Here is a 27,195-nt window from a genome sequence, read left to right as displayed (position 1 = left end):
GCCCCAGAGTGTGATGTTCCCCTTCCTCTGTCCAAGTAATCTCATTGTTCAGTTCCCACCTATGAGTGAGAACATGTGGTGTTTGGTAAGATAGTCTGTTGTTGATGGGCTTTGAAATTTTGTAAAATTTTTTTCTCTGCTCTGACTTATCTCTTCCCTTTTTGCAGTGACTGATAACTGCTTGAAATCCTGCAGGGGATTGTAAATTGGTAGTCTTAAAACTTTCCAGTACATCATTAATAATCTAGAGAGGTTTTGATAATGAGACAGCAAGGGGCCAAGATGTATCTCAAGCCCTTTGTATCCCAATATGGTCAGATAAAGACGCTCGGGCTCCACTAGAGACCAACTGAGTCCTAAAGGGGAGAATTAAATGAACACATAGACTTACTGATTGTGTGAGGATGCGATCTGACTGAAAAACAAGCAAAGATATTTTTTGTTACCCCCTTCTTGTTTCTTTTCTTTTCCTACTCATTTTTTTTTTCTATTGGCAAATTTACTAGTGATATACTTGCTTCAACTGTTTTTGTTTTTGTTTTTTAAATCAAAGGCACTAGAAATTTCCAGAAAACTAATTATCAGCTGGTTGAATTCTGGACAATGGGAAAACAAAAGGCTGAGAAAATAGAACTTCAAGTTCCATGTTGCATCTCAAGTTCCAATAGGCATCAATGGACTTTGATAAGTGCACCACAGAGAAACAAATAACTGACTAATTGCCTGTATAGATGACTTATCTAGAAAGCAGAAACGGATCTATATCATTTTCCTCTCATTTTTTTTTCCCTTCTGCATGGGAAATTCCTAATTAACATTCTTTAGAGTCATGTAGAAACATTTTTCTCTGTTTATTTTTTATGCAGGTCAGTGAATGTTCTAGAAACTTATTAATAATGTATTTATGCCTTTCTGCCCATGGACGCTATGGAAGAAGCATCGTTAAAGTCTCTCTTCTCCCGGCCGTCTTGTCTAAGTCAGAGTCTCCTAAAGAGCCGGAACAGCTGAGGAAGCTCTTCATTGGAGGATTGAGCTTTGAAACAACTGATGAGAGCCTGAGGAGCCATTTTGAGCAATGAGGAATACTCCTGGACTGTGTGGTCATGAGAGAGCCAAACACCAATCGCTCCAGGGACTTTGGGTTTGTCACATATGCCACTGTGGAGGAGGTAGATGCAGCCATGAATGCAAGGCCATACAAGGTGGATGGAAGAGTTGTGGAACCAAAGAGAACTGTCACAAGAGAAGATTCTCAAAGACCAGGTGCCCACTTAACTGTGATAAAGATGTTTGTTGGTGGCATTAAAGAAGACACTGAAGAGCATCAACTAAGAGATGATTTTGAACAGTTTGGAAAAATTGAAGTGATTGAAATCATGACTGACTGAGGTGGTGGCAAGAAAAGGGGCTTTGCCTTTGTAACCTTTGATGACTATGACTCCATGGATAAGACTGTCATTCAGAAATACCATACTATGAATAGCCACAACTGTGAAGTTAGAAAAGCCCTGTCAAAGCAAGAGATGGCTAGTGCTCCATCCAGCCAAAGAGGTCGAAGTGGTTCTGGAAACTTTGGTGGTGGTTGTGGAGGTGGTTTTGGTGGGAATGACAGCTTTGGTCATGGAGGAATCTTTAGTGGTCGTGGTGGATTTGATGGCAGCCATGGTGGTGGTGGATATGGTGGCAGTGGGGATGGATATAATGGATTTGGTAATGATGGAAGCAATTTTGGAGGTGGTGGAAGCTACAATGATTTTGGCAATTACAACAATCAGCCTTCAAATTTTGGACCCGCAAAGGGAGGAAACTTTGGAGGCAGAAGCTCTGGCCCCTATGGTGGTGGATGCCAATACTTTGCAAAACCATGAAGCCAAAGTGGTTATGGTGGTTCCAGTAGCAGCAGTAGCTATGGCAGTGGCAGAAGATTTTAATTAGGAAACAAAGCTTAGTAGGAGAGGAGAGCCAGAGAAGTGACAGGGAAGCTATAGGTTACAACAGATTTGTGAACTCAGCCAAGCACAATGGTGGCAGGGTCTAGCTGGTACAAAGAAGATATATTTTAGACAAATACTCATGTGTGTGGGCAAAAAACTCAAGGACTGTATTTGTGATTAATTGTATAATAGGTTATTTTAGTTTCCGTTCTGTGGAAAGTGTAAAGCAATCCAACAAAGGGTTTTGATGTGGATTTATTTTTTTTTTGCACCCATGCTGTTGATTGCTAAATGCAATAGTCTGATTGTGATGCTGAAAAAAAAAATAATGTATTTGTGTTTTGAGTAATGGAAAAATAAGGGACCAAGGAAATTGGAAGTTTATCATATCACAATGTGAATGCATACATTTTGGCTTAAGATATGTTAGACACTACTGGAGACAATTGAGTTTCAATCATGAAGGGAAACAGTCAAACTCACAAGAAGATCCAATAGCTGAAAAACAAAGAGATAAATCAATGTGTACAGGCTGCTGAAAGAGGAGCTAGTTTTTGTACTACTTTCCTGAAAGGAAATATCAGAAATGGCAATGGAAGAAACATCCTTCTTAGGGCAGGGGCATAGAGCTCTGTGCTGGGGAATATACCTGCCATCATGCCTTGTGGGGATTCTGCCTTCTGCTTAGTATAGGAGGCTGTAGGAAAGGGAGATGATTTATCTCTTCCCTTTTTGCAGTGAGTGGTTACTGCTGGAAATCCTGCAGGGGACTGGTAATTTCTTTAAACTGTGCTGCCTTTACCTTTCTTCTCCCTATTTCTGCCATTCTGTGAAAGCTTTCATTTATTCATACAAATATCCTTCCCTTCCCTTGTTGACAAGTCACTATAAACTTAGGGTAGTTTCTGAAGTATATCTCTCTATTTTGGGTTGATCAGTGGGTTTGGTATTCTCCTTTATTCATTTCCTTTTAGGGGTGGAGCAGCAGCTAAATAGTGGAATAAGCAAAAGAGATGAAGGAATATGAGTTTCTACACACACAAGACAGAAATGAACAGAGAGGAAAAGTATGCTAGGCCCTATAATAGGCATGGGACTTAACCAGTCATTACTGAAGTTTCAGCTGGTGGTAAGAAACAGAAGGAACACACAGTGGAGAAATCAACATGTGTAGAACCAAGTGAATTCAGTTCTCCCTTGATAGGCTTAAACAGGGTAACTGCAGAGAGGATATGGGGGGCGCTAAAATCTGACAGCTCAGTGCATGTCCAGTCTTACGTGCCTACTTTGTAGCCTCAGACCTGTTTCTGCTGGTCTGAGGCAGGAGATTAGTTATAAAGTGATAAAGTGAGGCTTTATTCTTCCTTCTCATTTCACTCAGCGACAGTAAATGCTTGAAACACTTCTAGAGGTTCATAATGTCTTAAACTTGTACTTCTATGTACTTCTGTCAGTCTCCTTTTCTTTTTCGTTTATTTTCTTTCTTTCTTTTTGAGGCAGAATCTTGCTTTGTTACCCAGGCTGGAGTGCAGTGGCATGGCCTTGGCTCATTACAACCTCTGCCTTCCGGGTTCAAGCGATTACAGGTGCCTGCCGCCAAGTCTGGCTAATTTTTGTAGTTTGTTTTTTTTTTTGAGACAGAGTCTTGCTCTGTCACCCAGGCTGGAGTGCAGTGGCATGATCTCGGCTCACTGCAAGCTCTGCCTCCTGGGTTCATGCCATTTTCCTGCCTCAGGCTCCCGAGTAGCTAGGACTACAGGCACCCGCCACCACAACTGGCTAATTTTTTATTTTTATTTTTTGTATTTTTAGTAGAGATGGGGTTTCACCATGTTAGCCAGGATGGTCTCGATCTCCTGACCTCGTGATCTGCCCGCCTTGGCCTCCCAAACTGCTGGTATTACAGGCGTGAGCCACTGCGCCCGGCCTAAGTTTTATATTTTTAATAGAGACACAGTTTCATCATGTTGGCTAGGCTGGTCTTGTAAGTGATCTGGCCCATGGGGCCTCCCAAAGTGCTGGGATTACAGGCGTGAGCCACTGCGCCCAGCATCTTTTTTTTTTTTTTTGAGACAGAGTCTTACTCTGTTGCCCAGGCTGGAGTGCAGTGATACCATCTCGGCCTACTGTAACCTCCACCTCCTGAGTTCAAGTGATTCTCCTTCCTCAGCCTCCTGAGAAGCTGGGATTACAGGCGTGCGACACCACTCCCGGCCAATTTTTGTGTTTTTAGTAGAGATGAAATTTCATCATGTTGACCAGGCTGGTCTTGAACTTCTGACCCCAAGTGATCCACCTTCCTCGGCCTCCCAAAGTGCTAGGATTACAGGAGTGAGTCACTGTGCCTGGCCAAATTTTTGTATTTTTAGTAGAGACAGGGTTTCACCACGTTGGTCAGGCGGGTCTCAAACTCCTGACCTCATGATACAGTTGCCTCGGGCTCCCAAAGTGCTGGGATTACAGGCATGAGCCACTGTGCCCGGCCCCAACCTCATTTTCTTTAGTCACTCTTTTTTACCTAACCTTTTAATTAATTAATTATATTTAAGAGGTACAACTACAGATTTCTTATGTGCATATATGGCAAAGTGGTGAAGTCTGGGCTTTTAGTGTACCCATTACCCAAATAGTGAATATTCTACCCAGTAATAACCTTTCAATTGACTTGAAAAGTTTTCTTCCTACTCTCTTTACTAGGGCTGTTGGGAACCACTAATTTTTGTTAAAGTCATTTAAATTTTAATCAATTCATTTTGCACTTTCTCCAAATCACTTATAACTTAGGGAAAAGCTAGGAAGGAATAAAATAGCAATATAATTTTCATTTATACACTATCATATTTTTAAAGTGTTTACACATAGGAGAGAGGGAGTCAGGCAGGGGAGAAAAGGGAAAGGGAATTCATGTATCCATGTAGATTCTCTGGCACATGGTGGCTATTAGGGAACTTTGGACCACATATGACCCTTCCTTTAGCCCCAGTGAGATCCTCTGAGGTGGGCTGGCTTATGTTTATCCTCTGAGTAATAATTATGAGAACTTCCAAGGCTATAAGTCTTGGCAATATCTGTGGGTACTGAGGAAATCAGTCTTGATTCAGGGGAATAGTCAATAACAAATGGCTCTTATTCATGCACAAAAAGGATAGTTAGAACCAGAATTTAGGGCAGTAAATATCCAGTTTTAATGGTCATAGTATGATTGTGTGGGATGCTGCCTGCCCTCTACACATTTTGGGTTTGTTTTCCCAAGTGATCTTATAGGACTGTAAACTCCATGGCACCAGAGACCAACCAAATCTCTCTCTTCCTTATTCATGACTTTATCCTCAGTGCTCAGCTTAGTATCTGATACATGCTAGGAGATCAGCTAGATGAAGGAATGTTTGTTTGAATATATGTGACTTGCCTTCTGATAATCCTTCCTGCTTGACTTAAACTTTCTAATGCTATCCCTTTATTTCTAGACTCAGAATTTCCCATGTCCTGGGGTTGGTTTGATTCCCTATATTTTAACACCTGTTTCTCCCTAGTTCGTCACAATATGGACTTTCACTTTGTTCTTTTCCATATGTGATGCTTCTGCCAGTTCCTGTAATTACAGCCCAATTACTGTCATTTCGTGTTCCACGAGGTGCTCTGTCCTTTCTTTTCCTCTCTGTCGTGTGTGTTTGCGCATGCGCGCACGTGTGGTGGGGCTGAAAGGTGTTTGGAGATAGAGAGCAGGATAGGACATGAGGAAAGAGAAAGGCCTTTGGAGAGAAGACCGGAGAACTCAGGTTAGACTAGACCCAGAATAGTATTTCCTGTAAAATTTTATTGTCTTTTCTCCCTTTTGTATTTATTCTTAAAATTTGATTTTCTTTTCTCATTTCCTCCTCATAGTCTCCATTATCTTTGAGTAGGCCCTTTAGAAACTACAAAGCACTTCAGAACTGGAAAGCTGCCCTTATTATTCTCTCTCTGCTACTTTAGAAAATTCTTCTGTATTGTTATAGAAGACATTATGACTATTTCTGGGGAAATTTTCTTACTCTTTTTCTTTAAAAAAAAATAGCCCTGGAGAATTCTCAGTAGGTTGCAACCAGGAAGCATAAAAACATGCATAAAACAACTGCTCTTATGGCAGTAAGACACATCTAGGGCATTTCAGACAGGGAACAGGCCCTCTAGACACTGTAGAAGATCAAGGAACCTGGAGGGAGAAGGATAGATAAGGTACTTACCATTGGGTCCAGGATATTGTACTAAAAAATAGAAACAAACAAATTAAACACACATACACACACACACACACACACACACACACTTATATTTTTTGAGACAGAGTCTCACTCTGTCGCCCAGGCTGGAGTGCGGTGGGGTGATCTTGGCTCACTACAACCTCCACCTTCTGGGTTCAAGTGATTCTCGTGCCTCAGCCTCCTGAGTAGCAGGGATGACGGGTGCCCGCCACCATGCCTGGCTATTTTTTGTATTTTTAGTAGAGATGGGGTTTCGCCATGTTGGCCAGGCTGGTCTTGAACTCTTGACCTCAGGTGATCCGCCCACCTTGGCCTCCCGAAGTGCGGGGATTACAGGTGTAAGCCACTGCGCCTGGCCCAAAAACACCTCTATTAGTGCTGTTTTCCCAAGGCAAGCAGTGAAAATGATTTTCTCAGGAATTACTAAATCTCATTATTCAGGATTAAATATTTTTCATTGCACTACTGCTGTACTGTAGCCTCTCCATAAGAACCAGATCTTCTTCTAGGAGATTATTAACCCTGTTTTAGTTAGCATAACCACTTCATTCTTGCTTTTCATTATAGGTGTTAGAGGTGAGATCCTTAATTGTATTCCTTTCCCGATATTCCCCCAGTCTTTTTTCCTCACATCACTCTGTTTCACTCTCAGCTATCTTTCTTTTATATTCTTGTTCATTTCTTATATTCTTTTCCAGATTCGATTACACCTTTGCCTTAGGAAGCTATTCTAATGATTATTGACAAGCCACTATAATCATTATTAGAACAATGCCTGTCTGTTATGAATTTTAAGGTAATGGAATTTCCATTTGCTAAAATATAATTGGTTGCCTAGAGAGATGTTAGTGTTAATCCAAACTGCACCATTTTGTAAGCCTCCAGCTATTTTGAAGACCTTGGTCAAAGTGAAACATTCCACGGGGGTTCAGGCTGTGAGAAACATTCTGCCTAACCACCTGACTACAAGGTGGACAAAGGGCCACCTAAAGAAACCTCCCTATCATATTCTGCTGGGAGAAAGTGCAAGGAACACCACATTCTGCAGGAACAAGGACCAGAACCCCCTCATCATGGGAACATCTTATCAATATCCTGCTGGGCAGCAAGCCATACTACCCAGACCCCTCCCACCCATACCTATAAGTATCCCCAGCCTGTAAGCAGCGGTGGACACTGGCATTAGGCTAGTTCCCCACTTCTGTAGGTCTTATGCTGGACATAAAGCCTGCATTTGCTGTAGAGCCACCACTCTCTCTGTGTCTTTCTTTAACCCTTGCCTTCCCTCCAAAACCTAACAGTTAGGATATGGGGAAATGAAAGTCTAAGACATACGATTTTTAGATTCTTTAACCCAGATACTTAAACAGTTGGGGCCAGTCTCCTTCAGACATAGTAAGAAGCCAACAGAGATAAGTTGATATATACAGGCAGCTTACCAATAGGTCTTGGAGTTTGCACTAAAAAGAAGTTGAAATTGACATATTAGTATGGTTATTTGACTGGGGAGTATATTTTTCACTAATTTTATCCTGGAAGTGAGGCTTTGAGAGGTAGAGCAGGGGAGAAGTGGTATCAGTTATGAGATCATTAGGGAGAATTAATCCAACTATGTTAACTATAGAAAAAAGGAAAAAGGATATTTAGCATTTACTGCAGTATGTCAGCCCAAGGTGAAGGTTTTTGTAGGATTCTTGCCAACCTAAGAGATACTAGGGAAAGGTGAAACTTCGTTATTAGGTATTAATATTATTGCTAGGAGGGAAAGGTGAAACACTTCCTGTCAGTAGGAGTAGAAAATATTTCTTTCCCAAGGGACTGTTCTTTCACTAAAATCTTTATTTCTGATCAACTAATATGTTCCAGAGGTAGACATTAGAATAGGAGGTAAGAATCCAGTTTCCTCTTCGCACAGCTTCCAGCTTATTGGAGAGTGATAGAGCAGTGACTGCTGCTTTGATTAGCTTTAGAGTCTGTGAGCAAAGAGTCAACAAAACCTTCTGGTTGTTTTTTTTTTTTTTTTTTTTTTTTTTTTTTGAGACAAGGTCTCACTCTGTCACCCAGGCTGGAGTGCAGTGGTGCAATTATAGCTCACTATAGTCTCCACCTCCTGGGCTCAAGTGATCTTCCCACCTCAGCCTCCTGAGTAGCTAGGACTACAGCTGCATGCCACTATGCCTGGCTAATTAAAAAGAATTTTTTTTGTAGAGATGGGGTCTTGCTCTGTTGTTGCTCAGGCTAGTCTGGAACTCCTGGTCTCAAGTGATCCTCCTGCCTTAGCCTCCCAAAGTGCAGGGATTACAGGTGTGAGCCCATGCCTGGCCAAAACTTTCAGTTTTTAATGAGAATTTGACCTTCAGTTGGTTTTCTAGCTCTGATCACTTGATGACCTGATAAATATCGAAAGCCTGTTATATTTATTTATTTATTTTTTTGAGACGGAGTCTCACTCTGTTGCCCAGGCTGGAGTGCAGTGGCATGATCTTGGCTCCCTACAACCTCTACCCCCTGGGTTCAAGTGATTCTCCTACCTTAGCCTCCTGGGTAGCTGGGACTGTAGGCACACGACACCACACCCAGCTAATTTTTGTGTATTTTTTAAGTAGAGATGGGATTTCACTATATTGGCCAGGCTGATCTTAAACTTCTGACCTTGTGATTCGCTGGTCTTGGCCTCCCAAAGTGCTGGGATTACCGCGCCTGGCCGAAAGCCTGTTATGTTATTTAGCAACACTGCTTGCATAAGAATGATCCTTGATGTCAGACTGCATCTGAACTGGGAGAACTGTAAATATGTATTAAGAAGCTATAACTTTGGGCTTCCCTGAGTGCAGTGACCCATGTATTTGGTCATATTCCTTACGGGATCCCTGCAGGTAATGTGTATGGGGTTCTTATAGGAGATTTTAGTTCCTGGTAGACCTGTGGGGTTTCTAAGCCAGGTCAGCTCCCAATTCATCTAACAGAAGGCCAAGCAGAATAAGTCCTAGGTGTCTATGTGGACAGCTGCATAGATCATGGCGAGTACTGCTCCCACAGCAGAGGGATAGCTGATAATGCCCTTGCTGGCAAGCTGTGCGTCCTGCCTTAGGTCCTACTGAGTAGACTGGTGCCAGATGAGAGCTATGGTAATCTTGTAAGTCTGCAAGGTTAGTTGAATCTGAAAAGACCATATCCTGCTAAAGACCCAGTGGGCATAGCAGTTAATAATCCTTCACTTCAGTGTCACTCAAGTGTTGATCAACAATCCCCGAACTTTTAACTCTGAATTTTTTTTTCCTGTGTAAAACACCTAGAAGGTGGCGCTTCCAGATCTGGATACCCTTGGCTATGAGCAGTAGACCAGTTATACGTTTAGATATTATGCTAATAGTTGCTTTGTCTGTATCTACAAATATGTATCTTTGATTCTGAAGTAGAACTCTTAGGAAACCTGCCCTCTTGACATAAGTTACTAAATCCTTGGATAGGTGATCACTTCAAAATGTATTTTGTTTCTTCGGTTTTTCTATATTTTCTTCTCATTTCCAGTTTCAATTTGTGACTTCTTGTACCTTTATTTTTATTCTCTTTCTCAACATATTCATTTCTCTTCTTTATTCTCTTATGTGCCAATTCACTTACTCTTTCTCCTTCCAATTTTCTTCCTACTTTTTTCTTTTTAAATTTTCTCCTATTTATCTCTCTCTAACCTGCATCTTCATTCTTTATCTGTTACTATTTGTGTTACTCATTCTCTCACTTTATCTCCTCTAGGCCTTTACTACCTTTTAATCTCAACATTAGAAGTTCATTTTATTCACTGTTAATAACCTGTTATAACACCCAAAAATGGAAAGATAATGGAAAGAATGAAGAGTTAGTAAAACTTTAGTCTTAATTTTATTAACTAACCCATCCTCTTATTTTTTTGAGAAATGACTCCTGGCCCTCAGTTTCCTCATTTCTAAATATGAGGATAATAACTGCCTTACCTACTGCCATTTGATGTTGTTTAGATGCAACAAAGTAATGTACACGAGTGTTAGAAAAACAGTAGTAAGACACTATAGGGATCACTCAAAGAATGTGACTACGTTGCTAAAAGTTGCTGAAAATAGAGCCTAACTCTTCTGGAGAGAACTTTTCAGGGCAATTAGAAAGGAAAGAAAGGCCGGGCACGGTGGCTCAAGCCTGTAATCCCAACACTTTCGGAGGCCAAGGCGGGCGGATCACGAGGTCAGGAGATCGAGATCATCCTGGCTAACACAGTGAAACCCCATCTCTGCTAAAAATACAAAAAAATTAGCCGGGCTTGGTGACAGGCACCGGTAGTCCCAGCTACTCAGGAGGCTGAGACAGGAGAATGACCTGAACACGGGAGGCAGAGGTTGCAGTGAGCGGAGATCACGCCACTGCACTCCAGCCTGGGCCACAGAGCTAGACTCTGTCCGCCCCCCCCCCAAAAAAAAGAAAGAAAACTTAAAATTTGCATTATTTTACATAGTGAAGATTATCTAATAATGGAAAAATCATTTGCATGGAAAGAAAATCAGGAAGTTTAGGTGCTGGGTTCTAAATCTTTATTAAATATTGGCTCTACAGAGCTAGATTATATGCTGAAGTGGAAACAGCTTAGGACCATCTCTAGTGGGATATTTTTCACTTTGCGTTTCAGCTTCATAGTTAATATATTTTTATCACAAAACCTGGATGAGTCCAACCTGAAGGAGCACTGGGTGAAATTATGAGGTGGCAGAAGGACTTGATCCTTGAGTCCTTGGGCATGAATAGTTGAATTAAAAATAGATTGATGTTCTAAGTAAAGTACCAAAAGGTATTATAATTGAGAATCAGATGACTTACCAATGGTTTTGTGAGACAGCTCTAAAGAAAAAAGAGAAAAGAAATCAGTAGCTATATATATATTTTATATATACTTTTTATTTATGTACTTTCATTTATATACTTTTCCCAGTAGGAATCTGAATCACTAATGTCAACTTCAGCTGCAGCTGAGTAGTAGAAATGGTGACTTTCTTGCTATGGCAAGCTAGTACATATAAGGGCCTCCTCATCTAAAAATCCCTTGTGTGATGGTGAGGAGCCATTGAAAATCTGCAAGGGTTCATCCTCCACTTTGTAGTTTGTTTTTATTGGTGAAGTGTACGTTTACAGAGCTAATCATGACTTACTGAAATGCTAGGTCGAAGAAAAATAAGAGGTTGAAGAAAATGTGAACTCCAAACCCTTGAAATCCCAACATGGAAACCAGGTAGCGATCCCTAAGATACTGCAGGAAAGTAAAATGCTCACTGTGGAGAATCAGACAGCAAACTTACTGATAGGTCCTGTAGCTCCAGCTGCGACAGAGAGAGAGAGAGGGAGAAAGAAAAAGATATCCGTATGCTTCACCACTGTGAAGGAAATTCCCATTGCCTAACACTCGCTCTAGGGAGTATCATAAATAGAAACGGAAAGATCAAGAGTTGCTTGTATGGCGAGCCTCAGGCAGGCTCCCTGTTGCACAATATAAGGGACCTACAGGGATGGAGGCCTCCTCCTGCTTTCAGTGATGGTTGGAAATCTTCAGAGGGTTGGGAAAGACTCACTCCATATTAATCTGTTATGCCTCTATTTTTCTTACATTTTCTTGCCCCTTGTCCCCAGTTTCCTTAGAGACATGGTTTATTTGAAAGATGTACCTTCCGTTGCTGATGGATCATTATGACTATTACTAAGAGGGCTGTTTTGGTTTATATTTTTAAATGTTAGTCTGTGAGATTTCTTAACACTTCGTGGATGGCCTCTTTGCAAACTATGTAACAGGAATGCTAGGGGAATTGAGAAAGACAGTGTTAAGAAAGCATGTCACCCCTAAACCTCAGCATCACACAATATACCCATTAGCAAACCTGCATATGCACCACCTGAATCTAAAATAAAAGTTGAAATTGTTTAGAAAAATGCAGAGCAGATCAGGCCCCAAGACCTTGTAGGTCAGATATCAAAGGGACCACAGTGGAAAAACAAACTTGATACTTACGAATAGGGGCTGTGAATTGCACTGAAATACAAAAAGGAGGAAAGTGTGGTTTGACATTAACAGATTTTTCATGTTACCGGTATTGTTTCTAAATAAACTATGAAACAATTCAACCAGAGGAGAACAACTACTGTGGGACTGCAGATAATCTTAGCCTGGAAGCCGCATAACCTTCCTACCAGTTTAAATCATTCAACATCCATCTTAAATGAGAAATTTAGGTAACTAAAAAATAATAAATATAAATAATTAAAATAAAATACAGTTTTAAACATGAATTATGTGGCTTTCCCTTATCCTAAATTCAGTAACAATTCAGGATATTGTGTCTGATGGCTTGGGCATCAGAAGGTGTCAGAAGATTTGAATACAATTAAGAAGTATGAGTGAGAAATCCTGTAGGGGTAGAAATGGTAACAGTTAGGATGTGGAGAGGACCCCATATCCCACAGAAGGCCAAAGAATGTTAGAGGAAACAGAAAAGGAACTCACTTATAGGTCTAATAGTTCCAGCTAAAATATGGAAAAAACAAAATAGAACTAATGAGAAAATACTGTTTGCATTAAAATTCTTTCTGGGAAAACATCACAAATGTAGACACCAGGAGCAAAATTTCCACTTCCGTGGAGGAACAAATAAAGTTTACAAATGCTTCCTTCTTCATCTTGGAGGACCCCGGTTACTGCTGGAATCTGCCAGCTGGAACTGTAGGGATGCACATTTGGTCAGGCAGCGTTCCTTCCCCTTTCCCGATGGGTGTCCTGCTTGTAGCTCAGTAGATTACACAGGCCATTGCCTGTCTTCCAGCTGGCTAATTTGAACTTGCTTAGCTAGAATCTATAGCCTCATCTTCTGAAGGAGACAGTGGGAATTTCTGTCTCTGTAGTGATTTTGGCCCATATTCAACAGAGTAACTTGGCCTGCCATATAAGAGGGAATAGAAACTGCTAGGTTGACTTAAGACATTTATAGGTATGAGTAGTGGGCAAAGGAATTGAGACACTAGACCCACATACTTGTTAATAATGCAGTAACAGTCTTCTTATTTATGACCACATACACACACACACACACACACACACACACACGCACACACCCCACCACACCTCTCTACACCTCATGCACCTCGCAGGCTATAAGTGATCCTCTCACCTTGGCCTCCCAAAGTGCTGGGATTACGTGTATGAGCCACTGTGCTTGGCCTAATATGTGCTTTTATGATACCTACCCAGTATTTGCTCTCAAAGTTTGACTTGATTATTTTAATAATGTTTCATTTGTATAAATACTCCAAGAGGAGTAGACACAGGATGTGATATACCATGAGCTTTAATTCTCAAATCACTTTTTTTCTCTTTCCTTCAGAGTTAGTGCTGCGTCAGGGTCTCAAGCTCTGAACATCCTCAAAATTGAAGGATGGAAATGTGTTAGAAAGTGAATTAAACCCTGATGAGTTTCATCTTTCTTGTCTTTGACTTTAAGATCACTCTTGGTGTGGGAAATTGGCCAGGGCTGGAAAAGCTGGTTAAATTTGGACCAAGTGCATTCATCTTTTTATTTCCTCTCTCGGGGCAGAGAATTAAAATCCTGTAGAGCAATGGTTCTTAAACTTTGGTATGCACGCAAATCACCTGGGCATCTTATTAAAATGCAAAGTCTGACTTAGTAGGTCAGGGGTGGGCAACAGGCTCAGACTCTGCATCTCTAAAACTCCAAGGTGATGTTGATGCAGGTCCTTGGATTCACTTTAAGCATCAAGGTCATAAAGGGCGGGTAAAATCTCAGATCATATAAAAGTAATTGTTTCCATTTACCATTATTTTTTTCCTTTTTAAACCAATTTCCTCTCACTTATCCCTTATTTTCTATTCCCAACCAATGCTTCTTCCAGAGATGTATGCTACAGTTTCATTTAAAATTCTATCTGGATACTTCTTTCAGATTTATTCTTTTTTTTTTTTTTAATTTATTTATTATTATTATACTTTAAGTTGTAGGGTACATGTGCATAACGTGCAGGTTTGTTACATATGTATACTTGTGCCATGTTGCTGTGCTGCACCCATCAACTCATCATTTACATCAGGTATAACTCCCAATGCAATCCCTCCCCCCTCCCCCCTCCCCATGATAGGCCCCGGTGTGTGATGTTCCCCTTCCTGAGTCCGAGTGATCTCATTGTTCAGTTCCCACCTATGAGTGAGAACATGCGGTGTTTGGTTTTCTGTTCTTGTGATAGTTTGCTAAGAATGATGGATTCCAGCTGCATCCAAGTCCCTACAAAGGACTCAAACTCATCCTTTTCAGATTTATTCTTTGTTCATAGCAGGGGATATACATCCCACACAAACATCAGTGACAGTCTGGGATCCTCGGTCAGTGAGCTGGGACTCACTGCATGTCACGGAAATTTTCTTGGTGGGTCTTAAGTAGAATGGCCACCATCAAGCCTCTTGCTCTGAGTGTTACTGAGTTTTCTCACAGGGGAATCTTTCTTCTTTTCACTTGACCATTTTTTGTTTTTCACTCTTTTCTCTTTGCTGTTGAATCTCAAGAGTTTGGAAAAGTTAAAGGTAATAGTACTTTCTTACAGAGGCACCACAGTTTATTAAGATAAGAATAGAGAATAAAGAAGGGGAAAAGAATGAACAATTTGTGAAAGAAACAAAAACACCTAGAAATATGAATGTCTTACATATTCTAACAGTTTAGTAGAGCAAAGCACATGAGAATTAAAGGGCAGAAAAGCAACTTACTAATGGCTCCTGCAGTTCTGGCTAAAATACAAACAAAAAAGGTGAGTTTAGAGACGGCATGACTCAAGGGTGTTTATCTCAGGGAGTTTCAGATCAAGCATTTACTACATATTTGATTTACATGGAAAGGCAGCAAGAAGGTAAGTAAGCATTTTCCTTTTTTCCTTAGGAGACTGTGAAAATCATACTTCCTGCAGTTATTATTCTTAATTTTCATTATCTTCCTGCTGTCAAATCCTTCTAAAGATTATAGATAATTTTCCCTGGCCCCAGAATCTTTTTCACAATTTCATTAATTAATCTAGTTTTTATTATAAGAATTTCCCCTTTGCTAAATGAAAAAATTAATCAGTCACTTATAGGATCTTGAAATCAGCCTCAAATTCCTCATACTGGTAAAAGAAAGAGAGAACAGTAAAATTGCAAGTTTTTCTCCTTTCCTCCACCTTTATGTGCCTTCTCACCACCCTCCCCATTCCTCTGGTAGCAGGCACATTGTAGAACATCCAAATCATTACACTTGGTATGCATGTATCAAAATATCACATATATCCCATAAATTTGTACAATTATTAGGAGTCAGTAAAAAAAGGACTGAGTTGTGTATATGGGAAACTTACAGAGAGGTTCTTCAATTGTTTTTAAACATTTTATACTACCTATAATAAAAATTGAAAAGTATGTTATTAGATATGATTTAGATTAGACTTTAGACTAAATTAGATTTAGACTTTCAGAAGGCATGGAGATAGATAATCCCATTCCCTCCTCCTCCTCCCCAGGTGTGGTACAAACAGTCTTGAGGTTAAAGACCTGAGTCCCAGTTTTGCTATTCTTTAGCTCTGTGATTTTGGGCAAGTCACTAAATGTTTTGAACATTAATTTTCTCATCTCTAAAACAGAAGTGGTGTCCCCCATCTTACTTATATTGTGAAGTTGCAGTGAAAAATCAGGAGTAATAACAGAAAGGAAAGCTGAAAAGTTGTATTAGAAATGTTATGGAAAGAAATATTCAGTAACTATAAACGAATGAAATACTTTGGCAAAGTAGTAAGCTACTTTATTTTACTTTTTTTCTGCTTTATTTTTTCCTTTTATTTCTGACTGTCATTTGAAAAGTTCTGAGTCCTGACAGCAGAGCATTATAATGTGCACTTAATTGTGTTTTTATTTTTGATTTATTAATTTGTGTTATTTTAATCTTTAAAATAACCCTATCTTCTTGTGTACCTTAGTACCTTAATTATGTCATTTTAATCTCTCTTGTTTCTGTCTTGAGAAATAACCAATCATATTTTAAGATGTTGAAAATTTTGCAATTTTTTATCTTAAAAGAATTGAATAATGTGTTTCCTTCTTTGTGTATAATTATTTTTCGCTTATTTGTTACATTGCTGTTTTGGGAGGGAAATGGTAGCTTTCCCCAGAAACAACAGGATCTACCCTCAGCATTTGGAAAGAGATGTCTGTTTTTCTATGTGGTATTTTAGGCCATTAATCACTGAACTGTCAGTTTCTTGAGAAGGTGAAGCCACTTCCACCACCAAATAAGGATAATTTTAAAAGGACAGTTTTCTATACTTAAGATTTTTAAGATTTAAGATATTAACCTATGTTAGGAGTGACAATTATACTTGAGTTATGCATATTTAATTTTGATCAATTAGTAATGACTATCTGGAGATGAGAAGAATTTTAGGATACGTGTGGGCTGAGCAGGTAAGAGAATCATGATCAATTATTGATGTCTGCCATAGGCAAAGGCATGAGCAGAAATGTAACACAGGTCATATATATTCCATTCCTGACCTAAAGTAATATGGAATAATGAGGAGAAAGGAATTTTTCTTTTCTTTTCTTTTCTCTTCTTTTTTTTTTTTTTTTTTTGAGACAGTCTTTGTCACCCAGGCTGGAGTGCAGTGGCACAATCTCGGCTCACTGCAACCTTCGCCTCCTGAGTTCAAGGCATTCTTGTGCCTCAGCCTCCTGATTAGCTGGAATTACAGGCATGCGCCACCACGCCCAGCTAATTTTTGTATTTTTATTGGAGATGAGGTTTCGCCATGTTGACCAGGCTGGTCTGAAACTCCTGGCCTCAAGTGATCACCCCACCTCGGCCTCCCAAAGTGCTGGGATTACAGGCATGAGCCTCCGTACTGGGCCAAAAAGAGAAATTCTTGAACTGGGTATTTTGTGGCGTTTCCCAGCTGAAGACCAATAAGTGGGACAGTAAAAGGCATTTACTTGTTGCCTTACAGAGCAAAGAAGCAGATAAAAAAACTTAGGATGTACATATCCTGCCAAAATACTGAATATTATGTGTTTTGGATTAAGGACACGGTCTCTGTGGATATTCTTCCTAATGGGAACATCCAAGTTAGTTTGTTTAGAGAGTACCACATTTTCCATACCAGACAGAATTCCTCATTATCTTTGTGGGGATCACAAACTCACTTGCATTAAGGGGTCCAGCAGGTCTCATGATTGTGAATCTGCTAGAGTTATAAGGGATAGAGATGGTGAAAAGTCCATACCCTACTCAGAGGCATTCAAATTCAAAGTTTAATACAATGCCGTGCTGGCCAAACAAAACACATCTACAGGTGGCACTGGGCTACTGTGGGCTAATTTGGGAGCTGTATTTTCAGATAAGAAGAGATGATTTAAGTGAGCACCATCTATACTTCAGCAACAGTGCAGTTTGAGATCAGCATCATATGGGTTGTGGCCTGAGTCGGGATAGGGCAAGTGAATCCCTTTCTTTTCATTATTTTAAGGATAGGTATTGGTTGGGTCACATTTAATTAAAACCTGTGAGTAATAAACTTGTTCAGACTGTGAAGCATCTGGAAGTTTTGATGCCTTTTAGAAAAAAATAATGAAATATGATATATTTAATTCCATCTTTGAACAAGAAACAACTTTGCTAGTAGGAAATGTGACCCTAATATGCAACCACAAAAGTAAAAGTCAATATGAAAAATTTTGTAGGAAAAGCACATAGATCAGAAAAAAAATCTGTCCAGCCAGGGTTATCTGTTTTGGATTTTTTGCTGATTTCCTCACTTCTCTCTTCCTCATTCCTGTCACAATCTTCCCTTCATTTAGAAAATGTGTTCTTTTTTTTTTTTTTTGACAACCAATTGAAATCAGTCCAGAAGGTTTATTTAAATTTTACCTCTTTGGTTTTCCTCTCTTCTCCATTCATTTTTTTCAGCTTCCCTCACTTCTCTGTTCTTTTATTTTGAGATGGAGTCTCACTCTGTCACCCAGGCTGGAGTGCAGTGGTGCGATCCCAGCTCACTGCAACCTCCCCTTCCAGGGTTCAAGTGATTCTCCTGCCTCAGCCTCCCTAGTAGCTGGGATTATAGGCACATACCACCATGCCCAACTAATTTTGTATTTTTGGTAGAGACGAGGTTTTACCATGTTAGCCAGGCTGGTCTCAAACTCCTCACCTCAGGTGATCCACCCGCCTCAGCCTCCTAAAGTGTCATGATTACAGGCGTGAGCCACAGTACCCAGCCTCTTCTCTGTTCTTTTATTTGATTAATTTTCAACTAGTTGTTGAAATTAGTTATATAACTGACTTGACATTTTAATGAGAGATTAAATAACTTGCGTATGTTCAAACAAATAGTAAGTAGGGAACTGGGATACAACTCTAGTTAGCCTGGCTCTAGGGTCTGCATGCTGAACTTCTAGGCAATAGTCCTCTGTAAATTGAAAATAATTAACAAGCAAATTTATTTTAAAAGTGATTTTTAGTAGGTCTTATATTACTTTCAATTCATGGAGAAATAGTGTATAGTTCAGATTAGAAGTGAGCAATAACTTTTTTCTAAGCCCACAGTCAGAGTGTACAGCATAATTTCCTCCCTTGAAGGTAGGCTGCGATTAGAGAGGGACGTAGTTAGGATCTGTTTAAGATGGAAGAAAATCAAACCTGTTCTATACCTTAAGGAGAAGCAGTTAAAGGAAGGAAAATATTTAAAGGTGTAGAAGAGAGAAGCAATGACTTCTGAAGAAATAAGGGAGTGAGAGGATGTGGTCAAAGGCAAGAATGAAGGAATTTGCTTAAGCAAGTGGGAGGTCTCCTTGTCTTAGAGAGGGGGAAAGGTGATAAAGGTGGGCATGATCCAGTTAAGATGGCTAATGAAGGACAAGGTGGAGAATCATGAGTCTTAAGCCCTGTTACACTGACATAGCAGGAAACAGAAAATAGTTAAGACAGGGAGAAGTCCTCTGCCTTGTGTAGGAGCCCAGCAACATTAGATTTTGAAACAAAAAGATAAACTTACTCATGGATCCTTGAGTTGAAGCTAAAGAACAATAACAATTATTCAAGTCAGTCAAAAGTTTCAATAATCCATCAATTTCCCAAGAGTCTTCCTGGAAATAAGTCCTCCCTTAGGTTATTAGACTTTCCATTCCCCTGTAGGTAGGCTCATAAAGTGGTCACACTTGCAGGTGGTCCCATGTCTTTTCCCCCTTAGACACTATGCAGGGGTGAAAGTTACAGGGGAATATTCAGATTTACTATATTTCCAATATTCTGATTTCATTCACCACCTTTCTCCTGTCTTTTCCGTTCTCCCTCCCTTTTTCTTTCATCTTTTCAATTTGGAGAGTCTTCTTTCCCTAATGTGATAGCCTCAAGAACCAAAGAAAGGCAATATTACAAAGGTTCTAGTTTTATAAGAAAAGAACACCGAGATTGAGAAAGAGAAGGGCTGTGCCTAAGTATGCAAAAAATTAAAGGCAGTTTTAGCCTCCAGTTTTCTTCACTTTAAGTTCAGCACGTTTTCCTTCATATTCTTTACAATTTTCTCTTCTTTCTGGAACATTCCTTTAAAATTTTTTTCTTTAACATACTGACCATCTTCCCTCCCCAACAGTTTTTTTCTGTTCTTTTTGTTCATCTCTAAAATGTTCCTCTTGTAAAATAACCTAAATTCTAGGGCAAGGCTTGTAGAAGGTTTAATGATATTAACTTTGATAGTAATTTGTACAAGCTACCATAGAATGAACCCTCACTATATTCAGTGGAGAAAGTCTGGATATTAGTCTTATTTGTCTTACATTGACTGTTAAATGACTATGCAAAGTTTGATAATTCTCACCATCTTTTGGAACTGCATTTAACTCATCTATGACAGGGTTTAATAATTTTTCTTCTGCTCAACTTTTATGATTCAATGAGGCTACATTCACAAACTAAAGCCCTGTGTTCTTGGGCCTTTGAGCCTTAGGGTACATTTTGGTAGGAGAAGCAAAAAAGGCTGACTTTCTAGAAATAAGGCCTGCCTAGAAAGAGGCAAATAAGGAGGACGAGGTCCCTAGACAAACAAGGGTTTATGGTACTGAAACCACCAAGAACTTGCTCAATTCCCTTGTAAACTGTGTTAAATACCCACATCTCTAAGAGCACATCAATTGCTTAAAAGCATCAGCGTTAATCCCCCTTTGAAAAGAAGATCAGAAAAAACATCCCTCACACTACCTTCCCCAGGGGGCATCAGATCCTCTATGCCAGCTGTAGTGTGATTTTTTTCATGGATTGTTTAGGCATCTTGTACTCTGGTGGTGTGGCCAAGGCCCAGAATGACATGTAGGACTGACGATGAGCAGAGAAGGTGATTCCCTTTTCCTTTTCTTCTCAGCCTTTGTAAAGGTTGAAACTCTTAAGAAAACTTGGAAGACCTTAGTCTTTTTTTTTTTTTTTTTTTTTTTTTCTGGGACAGGGTTTCACTCTGTTGCCCAGGTTAAAGTTCAGTGGTTCTGTCATAGCTCACTGTAACCTCTCACTACTGGGCTCAAGTGATCTTCCCATCTCAGCCTCCTGTGTAGCTAGGACTACAGGCATGCCACCATGCCCTACTAATTCTTTTAATTGTTTTGAAGAGACAGAGCCTCACTATGTTGTCCAGGCAGGTCTTGAGTTCCTGGCCTCCAGGATCCTCCTACTTCAGCCTCCCAAAATGCTGGGATTACAGGTGTAAGCCACCATGCTTCGCCCTTAGTTTTTCTTTTTTTCTTTTTCCTCTACTTGTTTTGAGGAGGTGGAGGACCTTAGGCTTGATTAAACTTTCCTTAGTTTCCCTATGTACTTCCTTCTTATTATCTGCTTGCTCTCATTTCTCTTTCCTAAATTAGAAATAGAAAATAAACTGAAATATGATTCCTGGAGTTGGCACTGAGGAATAATAATAAAAATCCACATCAGTCTGAGTTAATTGGTTTACAAAGTATACAATTCTCACCGAAATCATTTTAGAAAGGGGACCCTTGATTAGGTCTCATTAAGTACAATGGGCCGTCAACTACTAGAATGCTTGGGTTTGAATCCTGGTTCCCCTACTTACTAGCTGTGTTACTCTGCCTGTTTTTTTTTATGCCTAAGTTTATTCATTTTAAAAATAGAATTTATAATAATATCTACTTCCTAGGATTATTATGAAGAAGTGTTTAGGACAGAGCTTGGAGCATAGTTCTCAACACATATTATTATATCATCATTTCAGATTGCAGTCCTTATCTGTTTATACATGTATGGGTAATGGACCGCAGCCTCCTCTATCTTGGGCACTATGCTAGTTCTAGATTTTCAAAGAAATAATAGGATCAAGTCCTTTGAGGTCCTGGTTTGAGAGGCCCTTTCTCAAGTTACCACAGTCCAGTGAATTGCCTATGAGAATTATCTCTCAAGAGGGCCTCATCCATTCTTTAGGACCACATATCATCTTGAGCTTCAGGGATGAATAGCTTCCTGGTGGGCCTATGCATCTTTCAGCTAAATACTCTATGTAACTAATTACTCATCATCCTCTGAGATTAATCCCCAAATGGGTCACATCCTCATTTAATTTACTGACCATCTGAAGATAATCCTCATCTTAAGGATGCTTATTATCATAATGCTTTTTTAAATTCCTAATTGGACGTTCCTTCCACCTCTCCTTACTCTCTAAAACACACCATGCTGTCAGAAATTCATATCAGCAAATTTTCCTATATCTTGAACTTCTCCAAACGTTTTCTTCACCATCTTGCTTTAATATGCCTGACTGTCCTTTAAAATACTGTCAAGTATTTTAAATATTTGAGGTGTTTAAAATATTTTTAATTTAAAATATTTAAATTTTAATAGATTAAAATTTAAAGGCTGGGTGCAGTGTCTCATGCCTGTAACCCCAGCAATTTGGGAAGCCGGGGAGGGCAAATCACTTGAGGCCAGGAGTTCAAGACCAGCCTGGGCAAGATGGCAAAACCCTGTCTCTACTAAAAATACAAAAATTAGCCGGACATGGTGGCGCACACCTGTAATCCCAGCTACTTGGGTGGCTGAGGCACAAGAATTGCTTGAACCCGGGAGGTGGAGTTGCAGGGAGGTGGAGTTGCAGGGAGCCGAGATTGCGCCCTGCACTCCAGTCTGGGCAACAGAGTGAGATTCTATCTAAAAAAAAACAAAAACAAAAACAAAAACAAAAACAAAACTGTATCTCAGATGTTGCTCAAAGGACACAAAGTTTCAGTTAGATAGGAGCAATACATTCAGGAGATCTTTTGTACAACATGGTGATTATAGTTAATAATGTGTTATACTTGACATTTGCTAAGAGTGTGGATTTTAAGAGTTCGCTCCACAAAAAGTATGTGAGGAAATGGATATGTTAACAGCTTGATTTAGTCATTCTACAGTGTATACATATATCAACACATTATGTTGTATACCATAAATATATACATTTTTGTCAATTAAAAATGATAACATTTTTAAAAAACCATGTCTCTTACAGCCCTCTTAGTGATTTTTTTTTTTTTTTTTCCGAGACAGGATCTCACTCTGTCACCCAGGCTGGAGTGCAGTGGTGCAATCACAGCTCACTGTAGCCTTGACCTCTTTGGCTCAAGCGATCCTCCCACTTCAGCCTTCCAAGTGGCTGGGACCACAGGTGCATGCCACCATGCTGGCTAATTTTTTATTCATTGTAGAGACAGGGTCTCACTCTGTTGTTGAGGCTGTGACGTCTGGTTTTTTGTTTGTTTGTTTGTTCGTTTAGAAAAAGTCCATACCCATATACATGCCTGAATGTAGGTAAATGTCATTTTTGCTCCCCATTGCTGTTTCCAAACAATATCTTCTCCAGTAGAAACCCCTGTTGTCTTTGAAGCAATATGAGACTTTACTCTGTACCTCTCTCCTTGTTGCTATCATAAATAAATATGATGGTCATTCTCTCCCATTTCATTCTCTACCAGAAGCCAGGGTTGCCTTTTTACAGCATAAATGTGGCTTTATCCCTTCCCTGATGGAAACAATGGCTTATTGTGGTGCTCAGAAGTGTTCTCCATATTTTATTCTAAAAGACTTTTTGTGATCTGGCCTCTCCCTACCTTTCAGACTCCTCCACCATCATTCACAACTGGCTTTCAGCAATCTCTCATACAAGCTACTCTTCTTCCCCTTTCAGGAACTTGGTGTTCTTTCTGCCTGAGATACTCTTCCCTAAGATCCTCCTGTGGCTGCCACCTTTTCACCATTCAGTGTCAGTTCAAATATCTCCTCAGGGAAATTTCTTTCCATCTCCTAGCTAACGGCCCTCACTTCTTGGTCCTGCTGTATCATATTATCTTAATTTGTTTTCTCCGTAGAATGTACTATGATAGTCTAATAATCATGGTAGGAATTAATCTAGAAAGGGAAATTATTGTATTTGTTTGCTTACGTGTTTATTTTCTGTCTTACCTCACTAGAATCTATGCTGTCTATGAAATACTTAGATTGTCATATTGACAATACTTATATTGTCTTAGGCATAGCAGCTGCAATGCTCGAAATTTCCCCTTTGGAGGGTTTTTATGGCAAGCCTGTCTCACATGGGTCCTCTTCAGATTTTGCTGGGTAAATTGAAGATTTGAGTTTATTGTTTAGCATGTTTCAACCCCCAAATATTTTACCCTTTCTGTAAGTTAGATGAAAACAAACCAATACTAGATAAAACATGTTTTAATCATAGAAGTAATAAAATATTGAGCTTAATAGCTTTCTAAGGGCACCTGTTAACAGTTATATATACACTAAAACAGCCTTATTCATGGGATAAGGTTATGGCACAGTATTGGATTAGCACACTAATTCTGATATTTTATATTAATTTACATTTTAAGATTTTCAAATTACATTTTAAAAATTGAAATAATATATTTTTAACATATGCATAATTTTCTAAATTCCTTGGAACAAACATTTTGTTTCCAAAGAATACTTTGGATTGGAAGAGTAAATATATTTAATGATGTCCTGGGGGTAGCTGGACAAGCTCAGGACTTGGAGTCCAAAGCCCAGTGTTTAGAACCTCAGTTTTACTCTTTTACTAGCTATATGCCTTTGGTCAAGTTAAATAATATCTTTAAACTTCATTTTTTCCTCATGTGTAATATCTGTAAATAGTCAAGGAACACGACCCACTTTAATTACAACCCTCTCCTTGTCCCGTACTCCCATTTCCTGGTCTCTTCACAAACCTCTTCTTCCCTCCTATTCCTAAGTTAATGAAGCTATTACTGTTTTGCTGAAACTATGATTGCCAGCTAAAACCATTTTAATCCTCTCTTTATTCTTTAATCAGTGGACTTCTCATTCTTTGAAGGTCTCATTAATTTTAGACAAAATGCTCAATGATGGGGAAGGAAAAGGAGGTGAGGGACAAGAGCTCAGCAGGGTTAGGGAATGTTCTTTAGTTCTGTGACACAGCAAAGAGACTTAGAATTTGGAAATATGAAAATTTCCCCCTTGCTCTCCTAAAAATAAATACAAACAAAAAATTCATATGGTTGTCTGGCTCAAAAACTATCCATTTCTTTCTTTCTTTTTTTTTTTTTGCAGGGGACAGGGCAGGGATGAGTATCGGAACCAAGAACACCTGGGAGCACCAAACCCTTAGTGTCAGTTGCAGCTCAGGGAGATAGGGAATTAGCCATCTCTTCCATTGCTGCCAGCCTGACTTGGGGATGCCTCAGGGAAGGCTGCTCTTTCCGGCTAGCCATGCAAAGCTTTGAAATTCTGAGGACACAGCTAATATCATTTATCCCTCATTCTATATTATCTTCATCCTCACCTTATTTTTCTTACTAACTTCTTGCTCTCATCCTTCTTTATTTACTCTGTTTTTCCAACACTTCAGGTTTTGAAATTGCCCTCTTCATGTCATCATAATAAACCACTAGAAACCTGCATTTACTTTTGACTGATTATTGAGGTGTCTGGTTATGGAGAACAAAGAAATTGGATAAACGTGAAGTTCAAACTTCTGCTGTGCTTCAGTGAAGAAGTCTGGGAAGTTTAGGAAGATATCCTCTTGATTAAATGGGGCTAAATGTCAGCAGAATTGAAGAAAAGTAAAGGAACTTACCAATACTTGATCGAGACAGTGCTAAAATAAAACACATCAAAACAAGAATGAGTTCTGTTTGTCCCAGGGAGAACTTAGATGCCATAGACACTATATTGCAGAAAAGTTGTGGGAAAGAGGATAGAAATGAGTCACAACTCATTTCCTGTTATCAATTGCAATGCAATGTGGTGAGCAGCTGGATATCTACATATGGACTGAAATACTTTTGTGGTAAGGTGGGACTACAAGATCTATGCAACCTATCTTTCAATTTTGGTGAGTAACAGAATAAAAATATTTTTGGAGATTGCTAGCTTCTCAATCTATGGACATTTTTCTGTCCCTATAAGTCTTCTTTCATTGGTGATTCTGCTGCTTTGTTCTTTCCTTCTCTACCTTTCTTCCACCTCTTCCTCTCTCCTTTAATTTTCTTTTTTTACCTTTGTTCGAAAATATTTTTTGTTACACCAAACAATTACCACCTAACTGCTTCAACAGGGATTTCCACTTTCCAAAATTCACTTGTGCTCTATGGAGATGAAGAATAGCAAGAGACCAAAATCAGGAAGTTTTTGAATAATATTAGAAGCTAAAGAGTCAAAGTAGTGAAAGTATTTAGAACCTCAGGGCCTACTGAAAGGGTGCTTGCTATAGAGGGGGATATTTCATCCTCTCCTTTAAGTGACTACTCTGAACACGGTAGTTTTTAAAGTTTATAAAGTAGAACTGAACTTGAAAACTAAAAAGAGAAGTAATATATTTAAGAAAAATATATCAAGAAGGAACCCATATTCTTGGTAATGAATGAGAAGTTTCACCACCCATGTGATATCTTATTGGAGGACTGAGTCTTAAACACCTGATCACCAGCAGAAATCAAGGCCACAGGCCTCATGCATTGTAAGAACCTGGGATTATCTTCCTGTTTAATGTGTTAGGTTACATGGGAAAAGGGAATTAATATTGCAGATGAAGTTAAAGTTGCTAATCAGCTCACCTTAAAGTAGGGTGATGATCTTGGTATATCTGAGTGGGCCCAATATAATCACAAAGATTTTTAAGAGTGCAAGCAGGAGACAGAAGAGAGAAAGATAGAAAGAGAAAGAGGTATTACGATGGAGGAAGGGCAGAATGATGTGATGTGAGGACTTGATTTATTTTTGTTCACTTTGAAGACAGAAGAAGGGAGCCATGAACCAAGGAATGTGGTCAGCCTCTAGAAGCTGAAAAAGCAAGGAAACAGATTTGTTCCTAGAACATCCAGAAAGAATACAGTCTAGCTGACAACCTGATTGTTGTCCAGTGAGACATATATGACAGATTTATAAACTATGGAATTGATAGATAATAAATTTGTGTTGTTTTAAGCCATTAAGTTTGTGGTAATTTGTTAGAGCAGCTATAGAAAACTAATAAAACATGGTTAGACTATTTCCCCAAAATTCCCTTGTAGTTAGGTGTGGCTATATGATTGAGTTCCAGTCAATCTAATGTTGTTAGAAGTGATATGAAAGTCATCCAGGCTTGTTTATAAAGGAAATCTAATATACCAGCAGAAGGTAGGAAAGAAGATTTAAAAATGAAAGAACAAAGCATAGTACTGTAAGTGGAAAACACAATATAAATTGGAGACATTGGCTGGGCGTGGTGGCTCACACCTGTAATCCCAGCACTTTGGGAGGCCAAGGCAGGGGGATCACAAGGTCAGGAGTTCGACACCAGCCTGGTCAATATGGTGAAACCCCGTCTCTACTAAAAATACAAAAATTAGCTGGGCATGGTGGTGGGCGCCTATAGTCCCAGGTACTCGGGGGACTGAGGCAGAAGAATTGCTTGAA

General features: G+C 39.4%; 1 protein-coding gene and 1 pseudogene across 1 annotated transcript in view; one reads left to right on the top strand and one right to left on the bottom strand.

Annotated features, from left to right (window-relative positions):
- The window catches only part of TSBP1 (testis expressed basic protein 1), an 80,217-nt gene that overhangs the window by 37,253 nt on the left and 15,769 nt on the right, over positions 1 to 27,195 (bottom strand). Inside the window, exons 7-15 of the mRNA XM_071097224.1 lie at positions 25,376 to 25,396; positions 19,262 to 19,282; positions 15,581 to 15,619; positions 14,961 to 14,981; positions 12,204 to 12,224; positions 11,500 to 11,520; positions 11,024 to 11,044; positions 7,618 to 7,638; positions 6,161 to 6,181 (exon numbers count right to left, since the gene is read on the bottom strand). Of these exons, the coding sequence (XP_070953325.1) occupies positions 6,161 to 6,181; positions 7,618 to 7,638; positions 11,024 to 11,044; positions 11,500 to 11,520; positions 12,204 to 12,224; positions 14,961 to 14,981; positions 15,581 to 15,619; positions 19,262 to 19,282; positions 25,376 to 25,396 (207 nt within the window). The remainder of the gene's footprint in view (positions 1 to 6,160; positions 6,182 to 7,617; positions 7,639 to 11,023; positions 11,045 to 11,499; positions 11,521 to 12,203; positions 12,225 to 14,960; positions 14,982 to 15,580; positions 15,620 to 19,261; positions 19,283 to 25,375; positions 25,397 to 27,195) is intronic.
- Positions 605 to 27,060, top strand: LOC139363436 (heterogeneous nuclear ribonucleoprotein A1-like; annotated as a pseudogene).

Source organism: Macaca nemestrina, chromosome 5 (assembly GCF_043159975.1).
Source record: "Macaca nemestrina isolate mMacNem1 chromosome 5, mMacNem.hap1, whole genome shotgun sequence".
NCBI lineage: Eukaryota > Metazoa > Chordata > Mammalia > Primates > Cercopithecidae > Macaca > Macaca nemestrina.
Note: the sequence above shows the minus strand (reverse complement) of the source record. Positions and strands in the feature narration are given on the sequence as shown.